The sequence below is a fragment of the Lepisma saccharinum genome, chromosome 3, assembly GCF_977018435.1.
Source record: "Lepisma saccharinum chromosome 3, izLepSacc3.1, whole genome shotgun sequence".
Classification (NCBI taxonomy): Eukaryota; Metazoa; Arthropoda; class Insecta; order Zygentoma; family Lepismatidae; genus Lepisma; species Lepisma saccharinum.
In genome coordinates this window covers 58,235,723-58,249,657 of record NC_139231.1, presented here as the reverse complement: position 1 = coordinate 58,249,657, position 13,935 = coordinate 58,235,723, and the positions used below count along the sequence as shown (strand labels likewise).

General features: G+C 38.0%; 1 protein-coding gene across 2 annotated transcripts in view; it reads left to right on the top strand.

The window, feature by feature from the left end:
• Positions 1-5,149: 5,149 nt before the first annotated feature.
• Positions 5,150-13,935, top strand: part of LOC145985067 (uncharacterized) — a 50,776-nt gene continuing 41,990 nt past the window's right edge. Inside the window, exon 1 of one of the 2 annotated variants that reach the window (XM_083118636.1) lies at positions 5,150-5,919. In XM_083118636.1, the coding sequence (XP_082974762.1) occupies positions 5,609-5,919 (311 nt within the window). In that variant the 5' untranslated portion in view covers positions 5,150-5,608. The remainder of the gene's footprint in view (positions 5,920-13,935) is intronic. The other variant, XM_083118637.1, reaches the window with a different exon arrangement.

Genomic DNA, 13,935 nt, shown 5'->3' with positions numbered 1-13,935 from the left:
TATGTATATTTGTACTCTGGCTTTCCAGTACATAATGTATAATTTGGTTAAATGGCTGCTAAACCTGGTCACAGAGCAATTAGTGATGTATTTTGGCTGTGTTTTGCAAAATTCTCAACTTTTGTCAGACCACAGCCCAGTAATTTTATTTCTTACAAGTCGATGCCCTGATACCAACAATTTCACTCATAAATTCATTCCTGATCTTTAAAGTTTATAGGGAAATTAATGTGCACCCTTAATTAATATTAATATGCACCCAGGGGTTGACGACTAATTTAAATCTAATTTTATGGGCTCCGTCAAACAGGATATATACACATGTTCACGTAATTTGTATACTTCTGCATATGTGTTGTGAACAGTAAAGATTTTTAATTGTTCTGAAACAACAAATATTTTGATATTAACATGTGTTTCATATTTTATGATCAACATTTAAATTAGACGTAAACATGTGAAAGGTTGTTTTAAGTACATTTCATGGTCTGATGTGCTTATCAGGACTACATATTTAGTTTTAATCTTAGTTTTCCCGTGCTGTACAAGAAACTTACTTATCAGGGGCAACTCACAGGTCCAAACTTATTTTATCACTAGAATTCAAGAAACCATTTTAATAACTGCTTCCTTTGGTGATTATATATGTGCAGTTATTTATTCATTATAATAATTACAAAATATATCATCATTAATAAAAAATAATAGTCAATTATTGCATGAGTGTCTCCCCTATATTTTATCATTCACTAAAACTCACAAAATCCATAATAATTTTTTATTAATGTTCTTATGTTTGCAGAAGTGCAATTTATTAAATATAATAATTACAAACATTACCAATGAATTGTACACTCTCACTGGCATGACTGTCTCGAATGAGACATTTAAAGATGGCACCTGATTACATTACATTTAAATTTTTCATGAACAAAAGCAATACAGGAACATCTTAGGGAACAATGTAGTTTATTTTCAAACAGTTGAAAAATTAAATAGTAGATCTGGTGGGCCTGCAAGTCCCCTCCCCCTCCCCGCTTGGTAAGCTTGGGTTAAAATTGTTTCTGAACCACTATCAATATGTGTCCACTGGGATTGGCCAATATCTGTCTCTTGGATGCTACATCATGTAAATTGTTTTAGCTAGTTGTAAAATATGTCACTACAAACCTGTAAACTCATAACAGTAACTTCAAGTAAAATAGGGGTAATGGTTCCGATGGCTTTATGATTTCTCCTAGCACCAAGACTATTTGTCGTTGAATTTTGGAAATTATTGTCACACGAAATTTGAACCTTCCTTAAAGTAATGAGCACTTCTTGGATGTCGAAAATCGTTACTTTATGTTGAAAAAAACAACTGAAAAATTTCCTTACACAAGCATGCGTGCTTCCCATAGACAATGTATTTCCCGTGGACAAGCAACTGTAAATATCGTAGACTAGTGGGTACATACCCCTGGTGAAAAATGCATTTAGGTTAATGAAAATGATTGTGGAAATTATGTTTGAAGTTCAGTGTGGCTAATTTATGTATTTTAGATGCAGAAAGTACAAATTTGTGAGGAATTATGTCGTGAAAGAAGGTAGTGCAAGACATTGAGCCAGTAACGGTTCCGATTGGTTTAGGATTTTTTTCAAATTCACCTAGCAGAAGGATTAATTATTGTAGAATTTTGGCAATCACAGTGACACGAAATTTGAACCTTCCTTAAAGTAATGAGCACCTTTTGGATTTGGAAAAAAAAGTTAAGTTGAAAGAAAAAGAACTTAACAATTATCTTACACAAGCATGCGCGCTTCCCATGAACAATGTATTTTCCATTGACAAGTGACTGTAAGTATCGTACACTAGTGGAAATTAATGTAGAAGTAAATCGGAACCTTAGTAGAATGCATTTAAGGACTTTATTTTAATGCTAAGGGAACCAAACCTGGCCTGCTTAACCTAACTACGAAAACATATATTGAACAAAATCTTAAGCAATCGCTATAACTCCGCAGCATGTGTTAAGAGAAGTTAAACGAAATGGAACCATGTTAAAATTGCATTCGTAGCATGATGAAATTGCAATAAAACTTGGGCCCCTTCGGCATGCCGTAAATATTTGTTAATATACACATAAATGTACGGTATGTCCTTGATAAAAATATAAATAAATATACTGACCACCCACTGCCACACTAATCGATTTCCTGCACCGTTCTATTTCATTGTTTTCTATACTTGAATTATTCAAAACTAAAGGAATTATCTGTGACAGCGGTCTAAATTCAAATCCAAGGTTGTGCAAGAATATGGTTTGTTCCATCATCACCTGTTCGTCATTCATCCAGATCAACGCCATTATTATAGACAAGAAGAAAGGCGACGTAACATACAGTATGTAACATTGTTTTTCGTACACACAGAATTTCCGAGGAAGAAATGTCATATCTACTAGTAAATATAATCATTTTCACATGTACCTGGAAATTAATGTTAATGAAGGTTTCACCAACAAATGTCAATAAAAATGTATGTTCAAAGTGTATAAACAGAGCATATAATTTGTGTGAAAAGAGAAAAACAATAATTAATATTCATTAGGAACATAAAATCTTACCTAAATTCTGTATAACCAATGACAATAATAAATTAAACAAAGAGAAACATGCCATTTGTTGTACAACTTTTCTATTCGTACACTTAATAATATAAAAGAAAAAAGTGTATTCAGAGCAAATTGACTGACAGTTCTAATACTTTGATGCATATCCTTTGGCTTTAATTACTGCCTGACACCTGTTCTTCATAGAATTAACTAGTATCTGACATGTTTCAGAGCTTATTTTATTCCACTCGGCTTGCACAACAGTTTTCAACTCTTGTTTGGACTTCACGCCTGCTTTATGAACTCGCCTCTTCAAAATTGCCCATAAATGCTCAATGGGATTTAAGTCTGAACTTTGAGCTGGTGTTTGTAGTAATTTGGGCACATTCCATATTAGCCAATACATGATAACTCGCTCCTTATGCTTACTGTCATTGTCTTGTTGGAATCTGTAGATAGGCGGCATGTCCATTTTTTGAGCACTCTGCTTTACATTGTTCTTCAATATGTCCAAATAGACATATGCATCCATGATACTATCAATAAACTGGATGGTACCAACACCTTTGGATGACATACAGCCCCAAATCATTAATGACCCACCACCGTGTGTAACTGTGTTCATGTGTCTTTATTTGATTTTCTCCAGACCCTATTTATCCCATCTGACCCATATATATTAATCTTGGACTCATCTGATCATAAATTCCTGGTCCTTGTGGATGTGCTCTTTTGCGAATGAAAGTCTATTTCTGCCATTCACCTTATTTACATCCAGCCTCTTTCGTGGTATTCTGCCATGATATCCATGCTTCCACAAGGCACGTCGGACAGTTTGATCGGACATCATCTTGACAGCAACATTTTCTACTAACGGTCGTAACTGAGGAACACTTAGTCAGGGGCTTTCTTGCACTTGTTTTAAAATAAAGTGTTCATCACGTTTATTCAACCGTCTCTCTTTTGGTTTTCTCGGCACATTCTGTGTTGAACCTTCCTCTCTAAATTTGTTTACTATGTATTGAACTGTGGAGTGTGATTTATTCACTGTTTGTCCAATTTTTCTTAATGAATAACCTCTAAGGGCCAAATTTATAATAACATCCTTCAGATCGGAACTAAGTTCCTTCACCTTGCCCATTTCGAACATGCTGATAGACAATAGAGGATGGCACCAGAAATACTTATGCAAGCATTCTGCTTGACGGGGAGCACGCCTGCATGTTCAAACTTGTTACGAAGTTGCAAACTGCACGAAATCGCCTGATTAGCGGTGGTGCTGTATGCGAGGAAGATTGAAATTCTTGCCTGTACTAATAACAATGTTGCATGAAACAGCATGTTTTTCTCTTTTCACACAAATTACATGCTCTGTATATACACTTTGAACATACATTTTTAGGAACGACTTAAGATGACTGGACCCTTCTCCGATTTTCTTCATATTTGGCATACTCACTAATTGAGGCCTCCTAATTACGAATCTGAAGTTAAAAGTTGTCGGAAACATCTAGAAATTGCAAAATAAACAAAAATAAGGAGTTAGTTTTCGGAATGGAAACAGTCGATTTTCGCGAAAATTTTTGTTTCACAAGGAAATATATATATTCCTGATACTAGCACGACACCAAATTTTAACTATGTTTGCCTAACCTAACCACACGTCAATGGTTCGTGGGGCTAGCGTCAATGGTTCACATTTATTTTGCAATTTCTAGATCCTGATACTACCATGACACCAAATTTTAACTATGTTTGCCTAACCTAAACAAAACTAACCTAACCACATGTCAAAGTAACCTGTACTTTTCTTACACTATTTCGCTGAACATCTTTCACATCTTATAGGCTTTTTAATTCCTCCAACTTCTATCATCACAACAGATACTTCATGTTAGTTAGTAGTGCAGGTCATTTTTACCATTACAATATTAGCTTTGTTGATTTTAGATTTACACCCATCTACCACAAGTTATACCCCGCACCACCAAAGGGGTCTCACTTATCGCACAACCCTGCGTTCTGACGTCACCTCACATGTAAAGGTTAGAATAAATAATACATTTTCAGTGTATTTATGCTAATAGAATCAAACCTAACCTAACAACGAATTATTCGTCTAATGTCAGAACGTTTTTGGTCCATTGTTGTGCGATAAGGTAGACCCAAACCAAAGAGGCAAGCATCAGAGTAACAAACTTCATTGAGTGTACATGACTATTTTCATTAATTTTTCTCTCGCATCCTGTGTGTTTTTAAGCGATGGAATTTTATGTATGCTGGCGCGGAAGTTGTTATCAGCTTGTTTTGAGTTTTCTTCTAATTCTTGAAGCTTTTGTTGGGTCAAATAAAGTGCACAAGCATGGTGATGGACAATTTGCACGGTAATACTCATGGATCCCACTGTACATGGTGGAAATATCTCTTCATCTAAAAATGAAATGTCAAATAAATCCATGATATTTGTTCTGATTCTTTACAAATATGCACTGTAATTCACATCGCATGATACCTGAAACCCCCTTTCTTTTATGTTTTTGATCGGCCGTCACTTGTTTCTTTCGAACTTCCGACAAGAAGATGGCGGCATTTCTCTGAGGGACTAATGTCGTCTGCTCAGCATACTTGTCAAGAAGATAATAGCCTAAGATATTAGTTCACATTTATTGGCAGCGGCGAGTGAAAAATGCCCATTACGTGTTCAGCATATGGTTGCACTGTTCGTCATAACAAAGCCAATGATATATCGTTCTTTAGGTAAGTACTTCTAAGGTAGTTGGCGCGTAAGGGTAGAAACACAGTGCGGCACAAGGACCCTTGCTCATCGAAAGGAAGCCAGGTCAAGCCATAAAAATGTCAGGATATAATGAATGAACCGGATGTCGGACAGGCACCTCGAAGACCATCGCCCCTTCCACTCAAACTGGTCCCCATTCTATCCGTTGAGCGGTTAGCGGCAGTCTGTACCGTTTTACATTATTAGTACCGTTTTCATTTCTTTTATAATAGATAAAATGTTAAGTGAGAGTGGTAGTGAAGATGACATGTCATTAGCTTCGAAGATTTACGTAATTTCGTGTGCGGAAGATACGAAGAGGATTGGAGTTCATCCTATAAACAAGAAAAGGCAAGAACTTGGGGAATTTCACCAACTCTTCCAAGATGTAAAGAAAGACAAAGAAAAATTTCACCAGTACTTGAGGATGGCACCAGAAACATTTTCGTACATTCTAGCAGAAGTGGAAAAAGGCCTAAGACCACGAAAGTATTGCAACCTCCATTGGAACCCGATATCAGTTGAAGAAATGCTAGTAGTAACACTAAGGTTAGTATAATTTCCAAAGTTGTGAAATTTATTCTGTCACATAGGGACGTCGCCAGTGATGAACAAAGTCTCTTCTCCTACAGGGAGAGTGTCCCTATGTCCCCACCCCCAAACAATGTTCGAATTGAGGGAGAGGTAAAATTTTCGTATCCCCAAAACGTATTTCTTCAATTTTACAGGAGAAAGTACTTACCGAAATGGGTTTATTTACACTTTAGGAAGGTCTTGGAAGTTTGTTTTCACCTCGTTGAAATTTTTTTGACGATAAATCATGTAATTTTCGACATTAATGTCACTCCGATGCATGAAAGCTGTTCCCGTGATGTCCGTCTACTACGTGAACCAAATATTTGCGAGCGTTTCATGACGTCACAACCGGTCAGTGTTTCCAAACGTGCGGTTTTGCAACTGTGTAACAGTTCTAGAACGTAAATAAACGTGAGTTACTGTTCATCATTTCTGATTACGAACTTGCGACAACATGACGTGCACAGGATCAGTGGCGTGCTCAATGTGAGGTTGATGGGGGTTATAACCCCCCCTTTCGCCCAGTATCTCTAAGGCTATTTATGAATGGTTCGTGGGGCTATCCGTCAATGGTTAGTGGGGCTATTTATGAATGGTTTGTGGGGCTATCCGTGAATGGTTCGTGGGGCTATTTATGAATGGTTCGTGGGGCTATTTATGAATGGTTTGTGGGGCTATCCGTCAATGGTTCGTGGGGCTATCCGTCAATGGTTCGTGGGGCTATCCGTGAATGGTACGTAAAAAATTTCTAATTTTGAAAAACAAATTTCACTATCTTTCCTAAACTAACAGAACCTAACCTAACCTTGCCGTGCATGGTTCGTGGGGCTATTTATGAATGGTTCGTGGGGCTATCCGTGAATGGTTCGTGGGGCTATCCGTGAATGGTTCGTGGGGCTATCCGTGAATAGTTTGTGGGGCTATTTATGAATGGTTCGTGGGGTTTTCGAACCCGAAAAAAAATAATTTTGAAAAACAAATTTAACTATGTTTCCTAACCTAACAGAACCTAACCTAACCTTGCCGTTCATGGTTCGTGGGTCTATCCGTGCATGGTTCGTGGAGTTTTCGAACGTGGAATAAAGTACAAAATCAGTAACACGAAAGTAGGTATTTTTCTATGAAGAAGGTTGCAACACTGCATAACCACTGATCATGGACTACGCTAGTCAAGATTTCTCCGCCATATCGCGTGTAACGCAAGGGAAAGCGAACAAAATAAAAATACTCGATATTTCGAAAATTGATATTATTTGCGTGCAAAAAACGAAACGCAAAATAGAAGAATCCTTACGAATGCAGAATATGTAAGTATCAATGTGAAAAATACGAAAATAAGGGAATTAGAGACGTTTGGTGGTTACCGAAATTTTAATGAGGGAGAAGGCAGGGAATCCCCTCTTCTAAACTTCTATCACCAGAAATGTCTAATTTTTATTTTATAATTGCAAGATTGTGACATCTGGGGAAGAAGTCCTTTTTTTTCTGAAAATATGCTTATAACTAGGGCCCGGAAGTTGACACAAAAAAACATTAAAAATAATACCTATAAAATGACTAAAATTATTTAAAAATGGCCTGAAAATTATAGCTTCATTTTTAAAAATTGCCAGAATATTCGAATAATTCGATAAAACCAATTCCTTCGTGGTTCCAACTTCTGAGGAAAAAGGAAAGGTAAATTTCTCGTATCGGACAAACGGCTGAAATTTGCTAGCTCATTTAATTTGAATATTCGTACTTACGTATTCTGCATTGAGAAACATTGCTGAAGGTGGCATTTCGATTATTTCATGGAAATAAGTTCTATTTCGACATATCAAGTAAGTTTTCTTTGTTTCTTTTCGCCTTCAGTAACACGCAAAATGGCGGTCACAGTTTCACTATCATACTCAGCATGCAGTGTTTCCACCCCACTGCACCCAAAAATATGTACCTAGCCCCACAAACAATTGATGCATAGCCCCACGAACCATTCATACATAACCCTACGAACCATTTCCTGTAAGGTTAGGTTAGGTAGGGTCACGTATAGGTTACAATAGTGAAAAATTAATTTCGAAAAAAATATGCATAACCCCACACACCATTCTTGCATAGCCCCACGGACCATTGACACATAGCCCCATGAACCATTGACGCATAGCCCCACAAACCATTTGTGGAAACGTACCTTCTTCAGTTACAAAAACATGTGTTTGGAAACACTGACCGGGATTACGTCATCACACACAGGCTACATTCACCTGGAAGTAAATGGATGCAAGAGCTTTCGTGCATCGGTCACACATTTATATCGAAAAACAGATGATTTACCATCCAAATTCAATGAATGATGCAAGAAAACACTTCCCCGAACTTCCACAAGTATAAAGAAACTGCATTCGGTAAGTATTTTCTCCTGAAATTTGAAGAAATCCGTTTGCCCGATACGAGAAATTTACCAAAGGGAATAAAGTAATGTGCAAATGTAGTTTTCCATTTTTACTTCAAAGTTACATAAAATACACCACAAGAGTTTCCTGTATGTGGCATTAACCTGCTTTCAGATTTTGCCTTGCAGTACAATTATTTGTAAATTTTATTGTAGTGACAAAAAATAATCAAAATGAATAAAAATTGTTTTATGTTGAATGATGCACTTTAAAACAATATTAATTTTTAAACATTTGCACTAGAGTCTTGTCCTTTGATATTTACTTCCCATTGTGTTGTGCACTGGAACCAGCTCACGGTGAAGCGTTGTACAGGTGTTCCAAAAATCTTTCCTCTGTGGGGAAGTAATATTGACTTATCTGGTGTTGTTGCATGCCAGTTGGGGCTGCGTACTGGGATGTGGAACTATTTTGAGAAGACATAAGACTTTGGGGCATGTAGAGGGTAGAGATGTAAGGATTATACATCTCGCGATGGGGATCCCTTCTCTCATTGGCCACCAGTTTTCTGTACAGAATATGCTGCACTTCCATTCTGATCTCCATTTTATTCAGTAAATCCAGTTTCCACACATAAGGAAGAGCGAATTAAAAAATCCGACATCCTCGCCATTTGGATCTGTTGCACATGCTTTCTTCAATTCAATATTCTCCTTCTCCAGTTCTATAGATCCACCAACTTATTTGAAACCCTGGCCAGAAACAAGTGGCGCTAGTGTCGAACATTTAGGAGGGGAGCTCGGGAACTCTGGGGCAAGGGAAGGGATGGCAGAAACACGTGTTTCCCCCCCCCCCTGTGTTGCCAAATCTAGAAGTGGGCGTGTGCCGTGAAAGGTTTGCAAGTAAACAAATATGCAGGCCGAATATTAAGTTTCGTTTGTAGATGTGGTAATTCAAATAACATAGCATAAGAGAGAGGAGGGAGGGGGACACTAAAGTTAAAAACGCCAGCTGTCTCGCAGAAGGATATCAACAATTTAAACACATAAGATTAATATTCTAAATTATGTAAACTATATATATATTTTTTAAAAAAAGCAACTTACTTTTGGGTTTTTGCCTCCGGTTGGCCTGGAGACAGATTATAAGGTGTCCATGCCGGAGAGGTCCGAATTCGAACTTTCGCTGTCACTGTCGCTATTTACATCGCTACTTTCGGAACCCGATTCCAGGTTTATAATCAACGTTTGAACTTCATCTTCGAGAATTCCATCATTCCTCTGATATTCTTTTTCCAAACGGATGGCATGTTGGCACATACATTCCCATTCCTGCACTGTGACACTGTCAATTGCACTTTCGGTAAGAGCCCTTATTTCTCTTTCTTACGTTTCTTGAGGCAACTCTACGCTTTATGGTGCTCCATATGTACTCGATCGGGTTCAAGTCGCAGCGATATGGTGGAAGTCGAATGACGTGGTGACCGTGGGTTTTCAAAATTGTATCAGCTCGATATACCGGATCGGGAAGATTATTTTTACTTTCAGCAACAATTTTGGCTTTGTTCAATATCGAAAGTGATGTTATTTTTTAATAGCCATTCTTGAATCTCTAGTTTCTTACTTTTGGTGTTCGGGGCTTTATTGGTTTGAATTGAGTGGTAGGAGGCATTATCCATAACAATGACAGTTCTAGGTGGGAGATTCGGAATAAGTTTCTGTTCCAACTACTTCTCGGAATGCATTTCGTTATGATAATCACCAGAAGTTGTTTTGGCCTGAAATATATAAAGTGCGTTTCGAACAAACCCCATGGAACCCCCTGCGTGACTTACGATAAGTCTCTGCCCCGGACTATCGTTTGTGAAGACACCTGACCATAGGCACAGACTCCATGGGGCTTCCGAGGGCTCGAGCCCCCCCCCCCCCCCATGTTAAAGATGTGGGGGCAGATCCCCAAAATAATTTTGCTTAAGAGGATCTAATGTATTATTTTGCTTCTCTTGTAAAGTTTACTCGAATTGTGCCACATGAACTTAACTTTCAATACACATTTGAAATGTTCTAGACCATCAACTTTGGGGGGCTGAGACCGCTAAAGCATCAATTTTGGGGGGCTATGACCAGAGACAGCAAAACATATGACATTACTTTATACTTAGTATGTAATTATTAGTATTATTAAAATGTTTACTAAAAAGAGTTTCAAAAGACGATGTGCATGAACTAGGGTAGTGGATGGGACATTCGGGACTTCGGGCTACAAATGGCTCTCACATGACATTCAGAACGAGATCATTGATATATCAGGGAGATCTGTTTTGCGCTCCGTGGTAGCAGATATTAAAAGTCGGGAATATTTTGCTACGCGTATTATGGTTGACGAAACTTGTGACATATCCATCCGTAGACAATTAAAATTAAAATTAATATTCTGCATTCGAACTGTGAATAAAAATTTTGATATTTTTGAGGTATACACTTTTCCATGTCATCAATGACAATCTTATTCTGTCGAGCACGTCTCCGTATACCAGGAGTTGACAATTTCTGGTCAGGTGTTTGTAAATCTTTTTTCTCTCTTTTCAGTTTTTTAAGCAATGACTCCGACCGTCTCGTTAGATATACTGCTCTCTTTAGGGTTTGATCGCGAGGATAATTCCACCAGTCTCTTTCCTCTACTTCACACTTCTCAATCATTCGTAGTAGCAAATTTCGTTCACTGCTGTGCACAACTTTCGACATTTTACACTTACTCAAAAACACGTCTACGCACATCAACAACACTCCTCGAATTCTTGAAGAGAGTAAAATTAGCAACACTGTGTCAGCGGAAGTGGGAAGGTCCTTGCCCGACCAGTGCCAGAGAAAACACCGGGGGTGAAAGAAGGGGGTGGGGGAGGCCGGTTAGTTCGCATATTTTCCGAGGTTTCAGAAAGCTTGGTGGATCTATAATAAGGATTGGCCCAATGTGATTTGGGGAGAGACTCTCTTTCTGTAGCCGGTTTTCACTTTTATGTGGTGAGAAGAAGGGGTAGTGGCTGTCGATGCCTCTCCTGGTTGCTGAAGGATCGCCTCGCATGAGGCACTAGGTGGCTCCTCCTCAGGAACGTCTACATCAATTATATCTTCCAAATTGTCGTCGTCGAGGTAGACATTTTCCTCTGCTTTGCCGTTCTCGGAATCCAAATTGGAGATGCTTTCTCGGGGTAAAAACTGGTCCTTTAGGAACATCAGTGATTCAAAGTAAGGCCAGGAATTAATGTGTTCGTTTGGCACAGAATCCCCAGACTTTGGTTACGACAATTTTCTGCCAAAATCTTGCCTAAGTTTTTTCCATAGCTGTTTGGCTTCATTCTCTGTGAAAGAATAAAGTAAAAGATAATAATTGCACACACATGTACGCGGGCCCTCACACATACATACACACATACAGCACCCCCTACCACCCACGCAAACACAGAACTAGTCTGTAACTTGACAGCAGGTTAATATTTTTGAAACAGAAACCAAAACACAAAAATCCACAGGACAATTCGAATAGTGATTTTTGAAAGTTCGTAGTGCCTGTTATAATGGATCATCGTAAACAACCCTTTCCTTATTCATATCATTGTAATTTTGCAACAGGGAGAGACAGGTAAATAATTCATATATTTTGCATGCATAGACAAGTTCAGAGGCTAATGACCTAGAAACTCTGAAAATGTGCTAAAGTGACCTTAAGATTCTTTAAAAATGACCAGAATATTTTAAAAAATAACGTATAACATTACTTTAGATATTGTGTTAATGTTAACTTTCATTTTTCACAAATGGAGAAACGAAGAATTTTTTACTATTTTTTGCATTTTACTGCATCAGGATCATTGAGTGAACTTTACTCGCATTTACTTCTCCGAATATTGTACAACAGAAAATACATTTTTTCCTTCTGCGAAGGTTCAGGGAGGGATATATATAGATAGATAGATAGATAGAGAAAGAGAGAGAGAAAGAGCACGAAACCTTAAGTTGTACTAGTTTTCCTCTCTATTAACTTCATTACTTTAAACCACCAAATATCCAGTTGTGTTGAATTGTTCACGTAATTTCGTAAGTGGTGGTTTCACGATCTTCAAGCAGTAGCCTTTGTTTTAAAAGTTACTCAAAGACAAAAATGGTTGTCAGGGTTATTTTAAGGATTTACCACTTTCCCAAATTCATTACTTCTTTCACTTAAAAATTTTGATTTTCTCCAAATTTTCAGAAGTGTTGTAGCCCATCAGCTCTCCCCTCCCCTCTGTGTACACCTCGGGAAGAACATCATTGCCGATGCCAAGTTACGAACTTGGGACAATCGGTGACGAGACTGAGTCGAGCACTGAACATGCTCAGTCACCGAGGCGACGTTACGACTTGTATAGGCTTCCAGTGCACACACACACACACAAAGTAGAGAGTATAATAATAAGTGGGGTTATTTTCTGGCATTTGTTTTTGCATGAAATAACGTATGTTTCAGTATTTGCAAAAAATAATATTTTATCTGTAAAAAAATAATTTGTTCTTTTCCAGATATCTGGCTACTGGAAATAGCTTCAAAAGTCTATCGTTCTCCTTCCGCCTGGGTGCCAGTACTGTAGCGAAAATTGTGAGAGAATTCTGCGAGTGCATCTGGACTGTTTTTAAACAGATCCACATGAAGCATCCCACTACTGCTGATTTTTTAAGAATTTCTGAGAGATTCAACACTGTCTGGAACTTCCCTAATTGCATTGGGTCACTTGATGGGAAACATGTGCGAATCAAGTGCCCGCGACATTCTGGATCCATGTATTTCAATTATAAACAGTATTTTTCAATTGTTTTGCAAGCATTAGTTGATGACCATTACAGATTTACTTCCATTGATGTCAGAGGTTATGGAAAACAGAGCGATGGAGGCACGTTGGGAAAACTGTTGGATGAGAACAAGTTGAATATACCTGAAGAAGCATATTTGCCGAATTCAAATATTTTAACACCACATGTCATTGTTGCTGATGGTGCCTATCCTCTAAAGGAGAATCTGATGAAACCCTTCCCTTTCAAAAATCTAACTCATGACAAGGAGGAGTACAATAAAAGACTATCACGAGCAAGGAAGACAGTTGAATGTGCTTTCGGAATATTATTTTCTAAATGGAAAATTCTAGCAGGCCCCATTGAAGTAGATCCAAAATTTGCTGATGTTATTGTGTGCTCAATATGTATCTTACACAATATTATAGTAGATAAAGAAGGATATGCACTTCAACAGGCTGATCTACCACCCATTCCAAGAGCAAACAATTTACCATCAATTGGCAACAGGCTAAATCACTCTTCACGCAGGGCGAGGGAAATTAGAGATAGATTTAAGACTTACTTTAGCGCTAATATCCAGTAAAACAAATTTTATAGTCTGGACATATCACGATACTTGCATATGAACAGTCTGCTCATGATTTAGTCAAATAATGCGGGGCGATACACACATGGGAAAGAAGGATGAAAAGTTCAATGAAGTTATGACGAACACACACATATACTTTCTCCCTACTTCCCTCTTCCCTCCCTATCTCTCTCTCTCTCCTTCCGTGTGTATGTTAATA